The sequence below is a fragment of the Anas platyrhynchos genome, chromosome 6, assembly GCF_047663525.1.
Source record: "Anas platyrhynchos isolate ZD024472 breed Pekin duck chromosome 6, IASCAAS_PekinDuck_T2T, whole genome shotgun sequence".
NCBI lineage: Eukaryota > Metazoa > Chordata > Aves > Anseriformes > Anatidae > Anas > Anas platyrhynchos.
The window spans coordinates 40,107,501-40,125,754 of NC_092592.1; the positions used below are offsets into that span (position 1 = coordinate 40,107,501).

At 56.7% G+C, this 18,254-nt stretch overlaps 1 protein-coding gene across 18 annotated transcripts in view; it reads right to left on the minus strand.

Moving 5' to 3' along the window:
- Positions 1 to 10,076, minus strand: part of EBF3 (EBF transcription factor 3) — a 125,820-nt gene extending 115,744 nt beyond the window's left edge. For 3 of the 18 annotated variants that reach the window (XM_038181236.2, XM_027460132.3, XM_027460129.3), the window contains exons 1-4: positions 2,149 to 2,607; positions 1,815 to 1,971; positions 1,348 to 1,411; positions 785 to 840 (exon numbers count right to left, since the gene is read on the minus strand). In XM_038181236.2, coding sequence (XP_038037164.1) covers positions 785 to 840; positions 1,348 to 1,411; positions 1,815 to 1,971; positions 2,149 to 2,282 — 411 coding nt within the window. In that variant the 5' untranslated portion in view covers positions 2,283 to 2,607. Of the gene's footprint in view, positions 1 to 784; positions 841 to 1,347; positions 1,412 to 1,814; positions 1,972 to 2,148; positions 2,613 to 9,878; positions 9,974 to 9,995 lie in introns of those variants that run through there. The other 15 variants (XM_027460125.3, XM_027460126.3, XM_027460133.3 and 12 more) reach the window with 10 other exon arrangements.
- Between the last annotated feature and the right edge of the window lie 8,178 nt (positions 10,077 to 18,254).

The following is an 18,254-nucleotide window of genomic DNA, read 5'->3' on the forward strand; positions in this document are numbered from 1 at the left end:
TAAAAAAAAAATCTTGAAATGTCTCTCCGAAAAAAATAAAATAAAATATAAAGTTGATTAAATCCAAAGGCAGCAAGAAGCTTTCTGTCTTTAATTGCTGAGGTGCAATGCTGATAACATGTAGTTATCATCGGAAAAGTTGACCAAGACAGGTTAAATAATTTAATAAGGAACTGCTTGTAATTATGTTATTTACAAGGTATGACAGAGGTTTGAGGAAGAAACAGAAGCTGATCTCAGGGAAATGGACGGGTTTGGGTGACCCCTGGAGCATGGAGTTTGAATTATGGAGATGGGGGGCTGAGAGGTGAATATGGACTAGAGGAGAACAAGCTGACTTTTCACCTCAGCACATTTAACTTTTAAATCCAAATAAACGTCTCGCGTCACTAGATCACCGCATTATAAAAGAAAAGGACTAATCACGGCCAGCTCCCGAGCGCCTGGCACCAGGACTGCCCTTCGCTCACCGAGGGAAAACATCGCCAACAAAAAAAAGTTACAGGGGGAAAAAAGTGCGCCGAAAAATTAATCCCAGCAACTCGAAGGGGCTTTCCCCTTCCTCTACCCCTCGCTAAATTAATTAGACCGAACGCCTGTTCTCGTGACGTTGTATTAATGCTACACACGCTGCTTTACGATGCAAACGCTGCCCGCAGCCCCGACACGGAGCATCCCCGGCCCGACCGCCCCGCGCAGGTGGCCGCGCTCCCGGGGCGCTCCCGGCCGAGGGGACAAGGCGCAGGGGGAGCCCGAGCAACGAGGAGAGAGGAAACTTTCTCACCTGTTTGGTCATGGAGTCGATGAGGCGAACGTAGAGGTCCTGCTCTGTCCGGACTCCTGCAGGCAAGCAGAGACCCCCGTTAGCCGCTCGCCACCCCGGTGCCACCCCGAGAGCGCCGGGCCGGCCACCCCGCTGCCACCCGCGGGGCTCAGCCGGCCAGTAAAAAAATAAAAACAATTTTAAAAATTAAAAAAAAAATTAAAAAAAAGGAGAAAGGGGAGGGGGCCGGGGCCGAGCCTGCCCACGGGGCCCCACGCGTGGGCCGGGGCGCGGAGCCCGCCGTGCCCCGGCGCGGTAATTCCCGCTAATTCGCCCCAAGTCCCCGCAAAGTGCCGTTCTGCCGGAGCGCCGATCGATCCCCTTTTTTACTTTCCACTCGAAGGCCGGCCGGTTAATCATGTGAAGTACCATCGACTTATCGATCGGCCCCGGTTTGTTTTCCTGCCGTGCGCCCCGCGGTTCCCTCGCCCACCGTGCGCGTCCCGGGGAAGGCCCCGGAGCAGCGAGCCCCGCTTCCCGGGGGCACACGGCCGTGAGGAGGGGGGGGGGGAAGGCCGACTTACCGTTGCTATACAATAACTGAAGTTTATAATGAATCCCATTGTTAGTTTTTTCATTGTTTGGCTCCTGCAAGCAACGATAAATAATTACATTTAGCACGAAAAATCAGCGCTCGCCTTCTCCTGCCCAGCATCCCGCTCGGCCCTGCAGCGGCTTAGCACCAGCACCGCGCTGGGCAGCCCCGAGCCCGCAGCCCCTTGGCGGGGCGCTGCTGATGTCCCGAGCCCCGCACCTCCAGCCTCATCCCCGCCCGCCCAGCGGCCCGGCCCGGTCCCCGCACGCCCCCCGGGTCCGGGGCCGGTGCCGGCGGCCGGGCGGTGGCCGCGCTAACGGGGCCCGCACGTGGTGCCCCCGGAGTCCCGTCCGAGCCGGCCGGGTTTAACTCGAAGCGAAAATCATCTCCGGGCAATTACAGCGCGAGTAAGGGGGGAGGGGGGGGGGGGCAGAAAAGGAAGAGAGACGGACTTACTTTCTCTTTCTCCACAAAGTCCACAAAAGCTGTTCTCTCAATCTCCACTGGCTGCCCCTGCCTGTCGTACAGAGCTAAGACGAAGTGGAAAAAATTGGATTTTCTGAGATTGGAAGGCGGCTGTTTCTCGAAATGCGCCCGAGCCAGCCCCACGCCGCTGCGGGAGAAAACAAGACAAGGCGCGGGTGAGAGCGGCCGGGCGGCGGGGAAGGGGCGCGGGGAAGGGGCGGCCGCGGGGCTGCGGAGCGGGGGCGAGGGCGGCTGCGGAGCAGCGCCGGGGCCGGGCCGGGCCGGGCCGGGCCGTGCCGTGCCGGGGGAGCGGGGGGGGACGTACCTCTGGGCGGCCGTGTTAGCATCCACTACCCCGGCGGTATGCATCCACGAGCGGACCGGGTTCATCCCGCTGCCCAGCGGCTCTTCTTTCATGGTCGTCCCGCCTCTTGGTATATTTTCCTGAATCCCAAACATTAAAACAGATTGGGGCGAGACCAGCTCCGAGCCAAAAGGGGTTCAAGCTGAGGGAAATGTCAGATGCGGGGCGGGTTGGTTGCCGCTGGATTTTCTCGCTCGCTCGCTCGCTCGCTCTCCCTCTCCTTGGCGACTGGAATACAAGAGATGACTTTACTCCCTGTGAGCGGCAGGAGAAAAGCCCAGTTCGAGTCTCGCTTCCTTCTTCAGGCTGTCCTGTATTGGCACGACATAAACAATTTACTGAGTACTTCTGTGCAGCGAGTTGGATGGCGTTCCAGCTTGGTGGGTGAAAAAAAAAAAAAAAAAAAGGAAAAAAAGAAAAAAAAGAAAAAAAGGAAAAAAAAAAAAGAAAGAAAAAGTGTAACTACGGCCGGCGACACTGCGAGGCTTTTTTTTTTTTTTTTTTTTTTTTTTCGAAAGAATAAATATTTGTGTTGTTGTTTGCAGGCGCGCTCAGCGCGGTGTCATCCTAGTAGAAACGGCGTCAAAAAAAAAAAAAGCTTCGGGACACTGCTGAATCGACCACTTCTGGCGAGGCTTCTCCCGCTCCAAAAGACAAATAAACGCAAAAAAACGACCGCCGCGGAGGTGTTCCCGGGCACGGGAGAGCGGGGCGCGGGCCCGTGGCGTCTCGCGGAATGGACGGCGGCGCGGAGCCCGGCCCTCCCTCCCCCAGGAGCGCCCTTCCCGGGAGCCGGGCCCCGCCGCGGGAGCCGCGCTGTCAGCGTGACGCGGGGGGCGGGACCAGCGCCATATATGGACCGGCACGGCACGGCACGGCTCGGCTCGGCACGGCTCGGCACGGCGCGGCCCCAACGGGGGGGGAGCGGGGAGCGCGCACGGCCCCCGTCCACCCATCCATCTATCCACCCGTCCCTCCATCCATCCATCCATCCGTCTATCCATCCCCGGTTCCCCCCCGGAGCACGGCTCTCGGCACGGCTCGGCACCGGGGGGCGCCGCCGGACCCCGCCGGGGGGCGCCCAGGCACCTGCGGAGGGAGGGGCCGCCCCCCCGACGGCCCCTGCCCTGCCCCGGCCCGGCCCGTCGGGGGGCACCGTGACGGGGCCGCGGGGTGGCTGCGGACAAAGGGGGCGCGGGGTCGGGGCGCGGAGAGGCCCCCGGGGGTCGCCCGCAGCTGGACAGCCGCCCAGAGAGGGGGGGGGCCACGCGTGCACGGGGGGCCACGCGTGCACAGCTGGGCACACGCGCGCAGCCACGCGCACAGCTGGGCACACGCACACAGATGTGCACGCACAGATGCGCGCACGCACACAGATGTAGGCAGATGCACACGCACAGTTGCACAGCAATGCGAATGTGCACACGCAGAGGTGTGCACACACGTGCACACACAGTAGCACACACATATACACACATTCATATATATATATATACATATATATATACACACACACAAATCCACGCTCACACACACACGCGCGTCCACGCCGCGGCCAGGCATGCCCCGAGCCTCCCCCCTGGCTCCTGCCCACGGCCCCGTGTGCACGGACACGCGTGTGTGTGTGTGTGTGTGTGTATAGATGTGTGAGTGCCTATGTGTGTATATAAGTGTGTACATGCCCGGCGGCCGCAGCCCAGCACCGCCCTGGGTGGCGAGTTTTTTCCACCCGCTCCGGGTCAGGACTTCCCTTTTTTTTTTTTTTTTATCCCCCTTTTTTTTTTTTTTTCTTTTTATTTGGAATTGCCAGGGTCCGTACGTTAATATTTTAATTAATCGGTGAAAATCGAAGTCCGATTTGTGTTATCAGGAGACCCCCGATCCTTTCTCCAAGGGGCGAGAAAAAAAGATGTGTTAGAAAGCAATCTATTTTGCTGGTGTTGGGGGTTAATGACTATTGCCAAAGATAAGTGAATTATCAAAGCTGTTGCTCTACCCGATCTCAAAATCCATTACATTGCTGGCCGTCTAATTAAATACGTAAGTATAATAAAATCATATTTTATGACTATTTGAGGGTAATGAGATTAGTCTTTAGAAGCGATCGCCACATATTAAAGATGCCACTGTCTATAGAATGTTAATAACCTTAAATCAAAGTGTATGGAAACTATTCATGAGAAATTAAAAGAAAATTCCCGGATTCATAATCAGCCCGGAGCTTTGGAGTTGCAGGCGAGCAGATTACCCAGGACGCGACAGGGGCACGGCGGAGGGACGGAGCCAAGCGAAGTTCGCACCGGGAGCGGTGCCGGGGCGCTTCCAGCCCCGCCGCTCGGGGGCTGCGCCCGGGGGCCGCGGCCGCCGCTGCCCCGGTGCGGGGAACGAGCGCTCCCAAAAAACGAGGCGAAAGCGGCCGGCCCCGCTCTGGCTGTGCCACATTTCCTAAAACGCACCGAACAAAGCCGAAGTTGTTCCTTCCCCGCGCTAACGAAAGCGTAATGCCTAAAATCATTTACAGTAGCTTTAATTCAGATTACACGCGCCGAGGCGATTTAAATCTGATTACCAAATTAGGAGGTTTTAAAACAAATCCTTTTAAATCTGATACTGTTGACTAAAGAGGGAAAAAAAAAAAAAGTTCCATAAGCCCATCACATAAGGTAACGATCCTGCCCCAGAAAGAAAGGGAGTTTTAAACCTTTTTGACAACAAATGCAGCTGCCCCACTATTTTGGACGATATTAAGCGAAAATGAATGCAAATCTGTGTTCAGAAGCCATCTGGCCAGAAATAGGGGAATCAGCTGCTCTTCACAACAGGCTCTGAGGCTGAATCTATTTCAGCTCATTTTCTAGATCATCTGGTCCTGCACCCAAAGCGTGGAAAATACGGTCTTTATCATTCACCAACTTTATCTTTTTTTTTTTTTCCTTTTTTTTTTTTTTTTCTTTTTGTGTGTGTGTGTGTGTGTCACTCCACGGCTGGCTGCGGGCTCCGCGCAGGAAGAAGAAACTCGCTCGGGATGGCTCCGTGCTCGCCCCGCACCGTCTCCAGGCGGGCATTGTTGGGAGCAGCCTCCCCAATCCGCCCCGGTTCAAGTTCTCCCCTGCCCGGCGAGGCAGGGGGGAGGCCGCCGAGGGGAGGCCGCCGAGGGGAGGCCGGGCCCCGCCGCTGCCTCCCGCAGCCCCAACGGCGGCGGGGCCCGGCCCGGGGCCGCCCCTCCGACCCGGGACCTCCCCGGCAGTTTTGCGGCGAGGCGAAGCGGAGCGGAGGCCGGGGAGGCTGGGGAGGGGAGGCCGGGGGGCCGGGGGAGGCCGGCCTCGCCCCGAGCACCTTGCGCGGAGCAGGCGGCGGGCAGCGGGGCCCCGGTCGCGGCCCGGCGCCGGGCGGGCAGGGGGTGTGAGCGGCTGCCGGGGGCGGCCCGAGCCCTCCCGGCTCCGCGGCCCTCCTCCTCCTCCTCCTCCTCCTCTCCTCCTCCTCCTCCTCTCCTCCTCTCCTCCTCCTCCTCCTCCTCCTCCTCCGGCGCGCCGCGCCAAGTCTCCCTTTTGTGTGAATTTACGGGGTGAGGCTTCAGTGATCCCCCCGCAAATTTGCATTTAAATAGCGACATCAAGCGATTCGCGTGCCACACACCAGTGGGCTCCCAGATGTCACGGCGGAGCCGGTCAGATGGCCGCAGCCCAGCTGTCCCCCGGCGCAGCCCCGCCGAGAGCCGCCGCTCCCCGGCCTCCGCGCCCCGGGCGCCCCGGCGCTGCCGGGCACCGCCTGCCGCGGCCCGGGAGGGGAGGGAGGGAGAGCCCCGCACGGCCGCGATAAATCACGCCTCGCATCCCTGCCTCCTCCCGCACCGCACGGCATAATAACACATAATCACACACTGTACATGGATCGCGCAGATTAAAATTGATAGCCTCATTTCCACAGCTGTTATAGGATTCTCCTAAACTTTATTATTATTATTTTTTTTTCCCCTCCTCGGGACAATCCTCTCGGGACTATTATCTTAATCATTTCACATTTTTCCCCCTGAAAGAAAACGCCGCGTTTCGATGGTTTAAATCACGCAACTTGGAGCCCGGCCTTCCCTGGCAGGGCGCTGCCGCCCGGCCCGCGGGGGCTCCCCGCACCTCTCCGCACCTCCCCGCACCGCTCCGCACCCCTGGGCAGGACCGGGCCGGGCCGGGCCGCTCTCGGTGCGGCGGGCCGGGGGCGGCCCCGAGGGCCGGGGGGGCCCTGCCGGCCCGGTGCGCACTTGCGGCGCGCGTATTTCAGTTTTATTGTTCGAAGGCGCCTTCATCATTAACGTGCTCGGTTCCAGGAGGTGTAATTTATGCCCGATTTAAGCGAAACAAATCTCCGCTAACTCTTGTTTCCTGTGCTCCAGAGAAGTGATAAATTCGCGTTTTTCGGGTATTTTCGGCAGAGCGGCGGATGCCCAGGTAACTCGGCTCCGCCGCCGGACGGGCACCTCCCGGCCTCGATGCGAGGGGCGAGGCGCAGGCACCGCGGGGGCGCAGCGCCGGGGGCTCCCCGGTCCCCTTTGCGCGCTCCCTGCGCGGCCCCGCTCTGCCCGGTGCTCTGGGCACGCCGGGACCCCCCTCCCCGACGGGTCCCCAGCGCCCTCCGAGGGCAAAGCGGCGGGGCAGAGGCAGGGGGAAGGAGGCTGGGAGGCCCCGCGCAGCGGCCCGCACCCGCGCAGCCTCCCCGCCGGGCTGGGACCTCTCTCCGCCCGGCCTCCCCCGCCGGCCTCCCGCTGCGGGTTCCCCGGCGTGGGCCGGTTTCGGTCCTGCCCCGGGTGGGCGCCCCGCAGCCCCCCGGGTTCCCCCCAGCGGGGCCGGGCCGGGCTCCGGGCTGCGCGCCCCGGGGAGGCCGTCGGGTGGGCCTCCGCTCTCGAGGCCGGGATGCGCAGCCTCCCGAGGGGAGGCCGGGTACCCCGCTCCGCACCCCGCGCAGCCCCCGGCGGGGCGCATCGGTCCCCCCGTCCCAGCCCCGAGGCCGCAGGGGGCTGGCGCGCAGGGGCCGCGCAGGAGCCGCGCAGGAGCCGCGCAGGCCTCGGGGCAGCCCCGCAGCCCCTCGGCGCCTCTCCTGCGCCCTTCCCGCAGCCCTGCGCGCCCCGGGGCCGGGCTGCGCGGGGAGGGGGCGCAGCGCAGGGCCCCCGTCGGGCCGCGGTGCGTTACCCAGCCCGGCCCCGCGCTGCTCCGGGCGCGTTTTCCCCCTCCGCGCCCCCGCCGTTGTTAAACCGGGAATTTGTCCCTCAACCAAAACCGCTCCAACTTCGGCCGTGCCCGCCCGCGGCCAGGCCCCCCCGGCCGGCCCCGCTCCGGGCGCAGCGCGGGGTGCGGAGCGGGTGCGGAGCGGGGCCGCGGGGAGCTGCGGCCGGCCGGGTCCTGCCGCGCCGCCGGCACAATCCGAAGTGAGTCCGACTGAACAAACAAGGATCGATCAGATAATTTCAGATATTATAATTGGCTTTAATTAAACACACTTCGTTCTAATTAACTCTGAAATTTTAGCATGCTTTGGGACGTTGGTGTCTGATTTGATATTGTCAGTCCAGATGTCCTAATAAAATTCAATCCTCCACTCAAGACTTCAATATTCACTAAGAACAAAATGCAAATTAAATGTAAAACCTAAAGTATCGCCAAAGGTATAATCAAGAAAGGTGTCTCAAAACTTCTCACTTTTTATTACGCAGTAGTTAGAAAATGCAGATTACATCCTAACAAGACCTCTACTGAATAATATAAACCTTAACTCTTTCCTGCTCGGGGCTTGCTCTCCCTGACTCTCTGCCCTGCGGGGATTCGGGAGCTCCGGATGCCACCGCACGGCGCGGCCCGGGGCCGGGATTGGGGTCGGGGCCGGGGTCGGGGCCGAGGCTGGGGTCGGGGCTCCGGCCCCGCAGGACGCGCCCCGGTCCCGGGAGGCGGCGGGAGCCCCGCGGCCGGGCCATGCTGCGGGGCGGCCGCCAGCCGGGCCAAACTTTGGGGGGCTCTGCGGGCAGCCGGCAACACCCACCCGGCACCCACGGGGCCGCCGCACGGCCGGGGACAAGCGGGGACACCGGGCACCGGCACCGCGCACCGGGGAAACGTCCCCGCCGCCTGCCCCGCCGCCGGCCGTCTCCCCGCGGGCGGCTGCGGGCCGGTGAAGCCCTCCTCGCCCCGAGGGCCGCTCCGCAGCCGCGGCCGGTCCCAGCTCCTCGGGGAGCTCCGCGCCCCCGCTGCTCCTCCTCGCCTCCGGAGCCGGGCGCCCCGCTGGCCGCAGCCGCGCTCGGTGCGCGGAGCCGGGCGAGCGGCGCTGGGAAAGGAAGCGATTCCCACATTAAACGTTTGTATGTTTTCCATGCTAATGGAGTCACTTAAAGCTGTTGCTAATTTAACTTTTTAAAAAGGCCACAGCGCGGTGATTTGCATTTTCTTTAGGATATTGAAATGAAGGGAAAACTGCTGGGCGGTGAGGCTGCCCAGAGCATAGCTGGGGGCCATGCAGAAATAAAAACAGAGAAAGAAAAGAAGAAAGAAAGAAACTGCCTTCTCTCCTAGACTATTAATAAGCAATTTGTCCCGCTGAAATTTACATGGCAAAGACAAACGTGCCGGGCGCCCGGCTGCTGCCCGGCCCCGCCGCCTCGGCCCGGCCGGGTCCCCGCGGGGCCGCTGCGGCTCCAGCATCTCCCCCCCGGCCCCCGCAGCGCCCCGCAGCCCCGCAATTCTCCCCCGCAACCCTCCCGCACCCCGCGGCCGCCGAGCTCCGCGCCCCGGGGCCGGGTGCCGGCGGCGTCCCCGAGCGCTGCGCGCCGCACCGCGCCCTGCTGCGGGCGAACAACAAGTGCCGAGCTCGCCGCCTCTCCCTCTCGCCGGCTTCCCCCTCTCGGCGCAGAGGAGGCGGCCGTGGCTCTAGCGTGGGGACGGTGTGCCATCTACAGGACGCTCCCCGCCCGCCGGCCCCGGCTCTCGGCGCTCCCCGGCCGGCTGCTGCGCCAACTTTTCGGCAGCGCCTTCAAACTTCGCCGCTAATCAAGGGCGCGGCGCCGCCCGCAATTTTTAGACGTTCGATTAAACGCCGGGAAACGCAAAGATAACGCGGTTTGATTTGTTAGTCCAACGCCGCGATTTGAGAGTTGATGTCCCCAAAGACCAGGCTAGCTTTTTCCCTTTATTTATTTTTATTAAAACATCAATCTACTCCGGAGCTGGGTGAACTCGGTTTCACCTAGAGAACATAAAATTCTCCATCGCGAGGAAATAAGCACCTTTCATAAATCAGCGGCGCTCCTGACAGACCGATCAATTTTGGGTTGTTAATCCGAAAGGAGGAGTTTTAATTGCTTCCTGCGTTTTAGCGCGGGCACCTCGGCGGGGCGGCTCCGGCAGCGCCCGGCTCTCCGCTTTTGTGCTCGGCGGGGGAAAAAGCCCCGGAGGCTCGGGCGCGCCGCCGAGACCCCGCGCAGAGCCGCGCAGAGCCGCGCAACCTGAGCGCAAGCGGCCGCGGCGCAGCCGGGAGCGAGCGGCGCCGCGGTCGGGCCGGAGGCGCGCAGGGGGCGCGCAGCCGGCCGCGGGGGCGCGCAGCCCGTGCCAGGTAAGCGGGCGCCCCGCCGCCCCCGCCGCTCCCCCCCCGTCCCCCCGCGCAGGGGCGCGCAGCCAGGGAGGCCTCGGGAGCGGGACCCGCGGACGGGCGCTTACCTTTGGCGGCTAATTGGGCCGGGGAGAGCTTTGCCCCGCGCGGAGGGCAGTGTTTATTGAGGAGGGGACCGGCGGAGGAGTGTGTGTGTGCTGGGCGCGCTTTAATACACGACTTACCCGCCGCAGCCTCGCCGAGGCTCTGTGGGGCACGGCGCTGCGCGGAGCGCAGCAGTGCGCAAGCGCCCCCCCTGCGCTGCGCGGGCGGGAGGCGGGCGGGGGGCGCGGGGCGCCCGCGGGGGCGGACACGGCGGAGCGGGCAAGGCACGGACCCGGCCCGGCCCGTTTTGTCCTGTCCTGGCCCGGCCCGTCTTGTCCCGGCCCGTCCCGCCCCGTCCATTCCCGTCCCGTCCCCTCCAGTCCCATCCCGTCCCCTTCCGTCCCGTCCCGTCTGGTCCTGTCCCCTCCTGTCCCGTCCCGTCCCGTTTGTCCCATCCCATCCCCTCCTGTCCCGTCCCGTCTTGTCCCGTCCCGTCCCGTCGGGGCCACCCCCGGAGCTGCGGCAGGGCAGGGCGAGCAGAGCCGGCCCCGGGGCGAGTCGCGTCGGAGGGCAGCAGCCTCCCGGCGGGCACTGGCCCCCGGTGGCGTTTGCCGTGGGAATTCAGCGCTCTCGGCTTGCGGCGGCACCGGGGAGAAACTGCCGGAGACGCCGGTGAAATCTTTGAGAAGTATTTGAGTGGATGTGATTTGCCCACCCCGGCTGGAACGGATGCTTACAACTCGCATTCCTTTGTCACACGGAATGCCATGTTAGCAGGCGCGGGGCTTCAAGCAACTTCGCGGTGCCATTAATCTTTGATTTTGAAATCCATGTGGTCCTACAGGCAATGCACCGTATAAAGAATATTACTGGCTAGAGCAAATTTTATTCTGTTTATTTCTGCTCTTCCTGCCCTCCCTCCTCCAGCCTGGTACACGAACTCGTGCAGCATTGGTTCGTCTTCCAGGAGGGGAGAGCTCCCGCTTTAGCCAGCTCTCTGCTACCACGGATACTTTCTGGCGATCCAGCATTTTTGGGAGTGATGTGCAGTTACACGATGTGAAGGTATTTGGAAAAAAAAGGAGCAGTTTCCAAGTCAGGCAGACTCCTGTATTAAAGGGCAGTTTGGGAATGGAGCTGCGTGTATTAAAAATGCACCTATCCATGCTGACCTTGGGTGTACATTCAAGTAGTGCACTTTTAGGGTTGTGCTGCCCGCAGCTCTCTCCTGCTTTGGTTGTAGTTTGCCACGCTGTGCAGCACACCAACCCACATGGGAGCTCAGCAGCTGGCCAGATGTGCTGTGGGGTATCAGAAGTGGGGCGCAGACCCAGGAAAACCAACACAACCCGGGTCCTGCTCCCCAGTGCTCCCATGGGACCCCGCTGCCATTGCACTTAGGGGAGGCTGGTGCTCAGTGGGCTGCTTTCAGGCTGGAGTGTGGCTGAGGGGGCTCGGCTGCTGCTGGCCCTGGGACATCCTGGCACCCAGCTGGAGGACCTGGGCATTTGCTGCTTTGCAGCACACTGATTGCCTGGTTGGTACAATTTTGGGCACTCCTTTGAGGGAAGGTGGTTAAGTTTATACAGAGCTGCCTGGAAAACCTGAAAAACACACAGATTTTAAAAAGTCTTCCAGAGGGGAAAGGTAAAAAGGGCTCCTGTGGTCACTGGGAAATCAGCGGGGAGGAAGCGTGGAGGGAGGCACGGTGTGAGGTGGCTGCTGTGGGCCTGGCTGGCTTCACCTACACCAGCACCTCGCTGTGAGCCCAGAAACCTGCTGCTGAAAGCCTCCGGTGGGTTTGCTTTCATTGCCCAGTGACTACTTGTTGTGTAGCAGCGGAGGCAGTCTCACCCAGATAAATCTGTATACACCAAATATTCCTGAAGCAGGTTCTTGGCGTGTCCTCAACCTGCCCCCAAGGCCGCCAGGCTTTCTGCAGCAGCACTGCAGGGCTGCCACGCGCTCTCCCAAAAACTCACCTTCAAACCAAGGCACACAGCGCTGCCTCCGTTATGGCCCACAGAAGAGCCGTGCAGCGCATAAGGCTTGAAAATTAATTGTGCCACTCTCCTTCTGCTGCGAGGAGCATTACCAACCCACTTTTTAAAATTTAAAAAGATCATATATTTTTCACACGCTCATTGTGCTCTGCAGAAAATGAAAGCTTGATTATGCTCCAGCCTTTTAAATCAACAGCCTGAATACAAACTAGTGGGTGACTGAGCAGCGTCAGGTATTTTAAACACCAAAATCATGTTCCCTTTGGTGCTCTGGACCAAATGGATGTGGCACGGCCACGCTGCAGTCAGAGGGCTGCTTGCAGGTAGCGGCGTGCCTTTCATTCTGACACCGTGTGTAGTCCTGGCATCTCTCACTCCCGGATTAAATTACAGTGCTCTGGGACTGCTGTCTAACGGCAGCTACTTAAGTTATTAGAGTAGAACTGTGACAACATCTTGGTGCTCCTTATCTCTTTATTCTTAGCTCACTTTTTAGTGCACTGCACTCTCTATCAGCAGTTTTCATTCCTCCTTCTTTAATCTTACCTCCAGCCTTCAGTGTGCTCGAATGGCTCCTTTCAGCGCCGAGGCAGTGAAACTCCCGACTCCAGCTCTGCGGGGATGCTACAGAAGTGAGCGGTGACGTTTCCCCATGGTATAAGCATGTTACCTTTGCAGTTTCACTCTTCCATCAGCCTGGGGCATCTTGTCTGCTCCCAAATCAGGGTATTCCTCATGGCAGCGCGCGTTTGCAGCTCCTTTTCAAGTGGACATGCTGCAACCACGTCTCAACGCGTACAAAACACACCACTAAACACTTGCAGCTCACAAAATGTGCCTCGTACATGGGAGGCTGAACCCGGGCACCAAAGTTCCTGTGTGTCATGTCGGTGACAAGGTTTTGGGGGAAATCTCCATGGTGAGGACTGTGTGGTCACGATCCACGTGCACCCACACACTGGAGTGAGTGCTGTGCTGCTGTGCCCTGCAACAGGACTCGAACGTGCACGGCACACCTCTAAGTGACCTTATGGAAACCCATTTCTGATGCTCAGGCAGCCCTCTGTACAGGACCCAGTTGTTACCGAAGCCGTTTCACTAAAGGGGGATTACTTTCAGCTCACGCATGATTTTTGACCACCTTGTATAAAGATCCTCTCTTTTCAGTAATTAGAAGATCATTTTCCTTCTGTGCCGGAATCTCTTCCAGTTATTTTATTTTATTTTTTTCATGCAGAAGGGGAAGCAAGGAAAGTGCGGTGATAGAAAAGGTCACGCTCCCCAAACCATAAAAAAGTAATGTCATCTCCTCCAGCGCTGGAGGTTAAATACTTGAGTGGGAAGTGTCAGGGATGTACGAGGACACTGACTGAAGCAGTGCCCCTCCTGCCAGCAGCCGGCTGCCTGCACTGCCTGCAGTCCCCCGGCTCGGGGCCTCCCGCAGCCGGGGTCGCGGGGTGGGAGGTCGCCTATCAGGTGGCCGCGAGTTCAAGCGAAAATGTGAAAATGTGGCAGCGGCGCTCGCCAGGGAGCCCGAGGACCAAAATCACACAAACTTCGGCAGCCGCCGCGGCCTGCCAGGAGAGCAGGAGCACAGCCGGCTCGCTGAGCACCAGGAGTTAAAGCACAAAGCAGCAGAGACGGGCAAGGAGTGCCTCCAGGCCTGGCTGGGGGTGCAAAAGTGCTATGGCCTGCTGATGGAGGCAGGTGGGACGAGGGGGGAAACGTGAACATTATAAAAAAATTAACAACTGCGATGAGAATGTCGAATATAAATATCGCTAGCGGAGAACTCTGCCAGCAGGCTCAGCTGGAAATTGTCTTAGACACCGCAGTACAAAGATGCTTTCTTTTTAAAAGGAAAACAACCTAATCAAGACATGCTTGCACGGCGGAGTAAGTTGGAGTTATCGTCTTCAATTACGTGTACTTAATGCATTCTTCTGTTAGAAAAGGACAAGATAAATATAAATGGACAATAATAAATATAACATCATCCAAACATGTACTTTAGTTGGGTAGCTCAGTTCACAGCGAGAGTCGCACACGATGCAAAGGAAGAAGAAGCCCCAAGACTAAAAATACCGTGGGCATTGCCCAGCGGCCTGCACAGCATGGCTGGCAGCCTGGTTTCCAGCGGGAGCTGCCCTGAGAGCTGCTCCTCCTCTCCTCACAGCAGGGGAGAAGCTGGAGAAGGCTTTTGAGGCCCTTGGGCTATCGAGTTTGTACCCTGCATGTGCCCACCACAAAGCAATGCCCGCCCTGGCTGGCCAGAGGCCTTGTGGTCGAGGTCCCAGCACAGGAGGAGCACTGGATGCATGGTGCCACCTCATTTCAGGTGGTGTGGTTTTGCTGCATGAATTACAAACCTGGCTGGTCCTCCTGTTTGGGCAGTTTTATGGAAAATGAGCTTCCGCTGAACAAAAACAGCAAATAAAGAGGGACGTGAGGTAAAGAAGGTTGCAGGTCTTCACTTCTTCTAAGGCAAAATGGCTGGCTCCAGGTGTCAGCACCTCACAGACCTGCCCAGATACATTTTGAACCTGCTAAATAATAGATTTTTGTGTGTTTTACTATGTCCCCTTTGCTTTGGGTGGAATTTTATCCACATTCTGTTTATCTCTATTAAATTACCAGCAAAAGCTGTGTTTTGCTGATTGAATTTACTTCATAATCAGATGCTCAGTTTTTATAAGACACAAATGTTTAACTGTCCTTTTATTAATTGAGATCATAGAAGAGATACTTAGGAGCTTATTTATTATTTATTGCATTTATTTTACTGTAATAGTGAAATTTAGACATGAAATAGGATACATGCTTTCTAAAATAATCCCCTATGCCCTGCTCTAGTGAATCAACACTGAACTGAAGCTGGCCACCATGACATCACAAATCCTGGAAAGCAAGGATTTGGGGGATAAATAAATAAATTGGATAATTCACCTTGAATATTAGCAATGCCTGAAGGTCTTTGCTGCCTGCAGTTACCCACTCCAGCACTCTATTAAAAAGTAACACTGAAAATATGCTTTGTTAGTTTTTATTTTATTTTATTTTATTTTATTTTATTTTATTTTATTTTATTTTGAATCAATAGTTTTATCTCCTAATTTTGCTCTGCTTTCACTCTTTTATAGGACTCTCAGATAGTCTACAGATGGCAGTTGACACCTGTAAACCTCACCTGACACTGTTCAGCAACATAAAACACCGCAACGTGATTTATCTGGAACTCTTAATGCATATAAAAAAGGGGAAGCATTGGTTAGAGTGGATTACTAACTCTCCTGTTCCATCATAATGAGGGTGATGGAGGGGATGTAGGGCTTCCCACTGCCTGCACAGCTCCCTCCGTGTAACATGGCATGGGGGCAGAGCGCGTCCACGGGGCAGCCTCAGCATCCTTCCCTGGAAGGCACCGCCAGGCCCTTACGTGCCTCCGTGCTGCTTTTTAATTTTATTTAACTCAATAGATTCAAATTAGTGAAAGAATAATAGAAATGGGACAGGAAAAGTCTTGTTTTATTACTTTGAGAGCCCTCGCCAGCGCCAGGTTCAGGCGAGGCGCTTCAATGCTTCCCCTGAGAGCCTGCTCCGAGCACACACTTCTCAGTTAGGTTAATTTTTCTTTTTTTTCTCCTTTTTTTTTTTTTAAATCTTAAAACTTTATTTTCCAAGCTCGGGCACTCAAAGGAAAGGAATAAAAAACAGGACTTGGAAGGACTGTCCTGGGGTGTTTCTCCTTGAATCCCAGTAGTCTCAAAGTGGCCTAAACGCCCAAGAAGGCCTGTTAATTATATATTTATTTCATTTGAAGGCTGAGAGGCTCTTGTAATCAGACAGTCGCAGCATCTGTAAATCTAAGTACTAAATCTTGTGCTAATCCTGCTATTCACAATTATGTCAAGTTTGATCATCTGAAAAAAGCCGCCTCCTTGCTTGGTATTTATCATCTTTCAGACAGTAGCAGACAGTGATCTTTTACTCCCTCATGCAACATTTCAGCAAGCATTATATATTTCAGAGACATTTTCGTGTATGTATATGCTACGAATTGTATGCAATATCCCAGAATGGTTCCACCAGTAGCGTACAGGGAAACATTACGGTATTAACCACCTCTCACCTCGCCCATTACGGTGTTTCTTTCCTGAGCACACTGCAGTATAAGAAGCATCTGATTTCCTGTTATAATCACCATATAATCACTTGTTACACATAACAGCACACTACCTGCTAACGCTTACATTCTGGGAGCCGTGCAAGTGCTTCAGCGAGCCGGTGTGAGTCGCTGAAGGCATCGGGCCCAATCCCTGGGATAATACTGGCTATGGGGCTTCCTGAATTCCTGCCTGGATGTGGACACAACTTATAATACCAGTTAAAATACTACTACTACTACTACTACTAATAAAGGGTGTAATAGAGAATACACAACAACTCCTGGTAAACATTTTCTGGTGCCTAATCACTCCTACTGACGCAATTTGCTCCTTATTTTCTGTACAAATGTATTGTGCCTCCCCTTCTGGGTCCTAGGCCTCACGCTCCAGGCTGCCCTGTGTGGTGGATCCGCAGCTCAGTGAGCCCAGATCTGTGCACAAAGCAGGGAAAAGGCCTCAAGCAGATCAGTCGACGATGTGTGGAGCCAAATCTGGGGCTTTGGCCTCTGGCTGTGTCCGCAGCTCTTCTGCACGGCATCTCCTGCTCCTCGACAGCCCTGCCTGCAGCCTGCTGGCTTAGCTCGGCCCGGCAAGGTCCCAGCCTGTCCGGAGCAATGAAGCAGTCTGAAAATTTAAGTTACTACATCTGGTGGCTCGAGTGGTTCCACATGTTTTCACATTTCTCTCCGGGACCACAACGCAGCGCAGGGCACAGCCTGGGGGAACAGCTCCCTGCCTTGGAGCATCACTGCAGTGATGTGTCCCGGGCACACAACACCCCTGGAGCTCCCCCAGCACTCAGGCTGGGTCCGAGCAGGGTTTGGGGTTTTCTCACTTCCCTGTGGCACAGAGCAGGGGTGGCCTGGGCTGTGTGAGCTGCCAGGCCCCTCGCTGCCTTCACCAGGAGGAGCGGCCTTGGCTCGGGTGTGAGCAGCAGGCCCGGGGAGGGTTTGTCTTGGAGGTGGCCTCTGCCTTGGGACAGGAGGGTGTATTTGGGGGGGGTTGTTCTATTCTGCATCCACAACTGCGGGTTGGTATCTGATCCTTACAGCTGGAATGCCACAGGGATGTCATCTGAGGGCAGAAATGTCATGGTGACGACGCCAAAGTCAAGAAACACGACTTCTGTGCGATGTGAGGAAACCAAGCTGCCCGTCGTGGGTCTCCTCTGGCTGTGTGTGGAAGCCCTGATGCCCCCAGCCCCTTGGGCAGCAGCTTCGGGCGCTGCTGGAGCCCCCCCAGCTCGGGCAGCGCACTGCTCCTGCAGGTCCCCGGCTGCGATGATTCCCCTGCATGACAAGGGAGTGGACTCAGAACTAGTAATACTGCAATAAAGTAAATCCATAAGCCAAGACAAAAAGAGTTAATATATAAATGAACTGTATTGACTTAGAAGTGTTATAAATGCCACTAAATTCCAAATAAGGTCTCAAAATCAGGCGTATGCAAAATACTGAGATAAGCTGCCTGTGAAAGGAAGCCCTGTAGTGAAGCATTGAGAAAAATCCCAAGAAGTGTTGTTGTGTGCCTTCTTGGTGTGTGCCTTCAGGCCGTTGCTGATGCGGAGTGGGACAGGTCCCTCCCTATCTGCACCCTCGGGTGCTGGAGTATTGATTGCCTGGAGCTGCTTGGTGCTGTGTTTGCCCCACCAAGAGCCAGATGCTCTGATTATCCCTCATCTGAACTGCTATTTAAAAGTTCCTGATGTGTTTCAAAACAGCATTTTTTTTATGGTGGGAGCCATACCGCATGGGACACAACTGAAGGTGGGGCATGACTGATTTGTGAAAGATGCAGGACTTACCCTACTCCTTTCTTTCTTTATTTTCCAAGAAAATATTGCTTACTTTCCTTGGAGGCTGGAAGTAGGCACTGGTACACATTCGTGCTTCTGACGTCTTTACTACCTTAGAAACACGTTGACGGCAATAGTCCTAAACAGACTTGGCTGGTGCTTAAAATGATCTGAATACTGTTGTAGAGAAACTATCTGCACTTTATTAGATGCTCTGCTTTATTTCGTTCTGAAAAACAGCTTTGACTCAAATGGATCTTCCTGATCTGGGTGGCTTGGTGCACTAATTGTAATCCTGTAGCCATAACTCTTTAAAATATCTCTACAGATGTACTAATAGATCCTGTTAGGGTAGTTAAAGTATAAAAACATTTGTCTTTAAAATACCATTCTGTCTCTTACTAAAGGAAAATGAACTTGCGTGATCTTATCAGG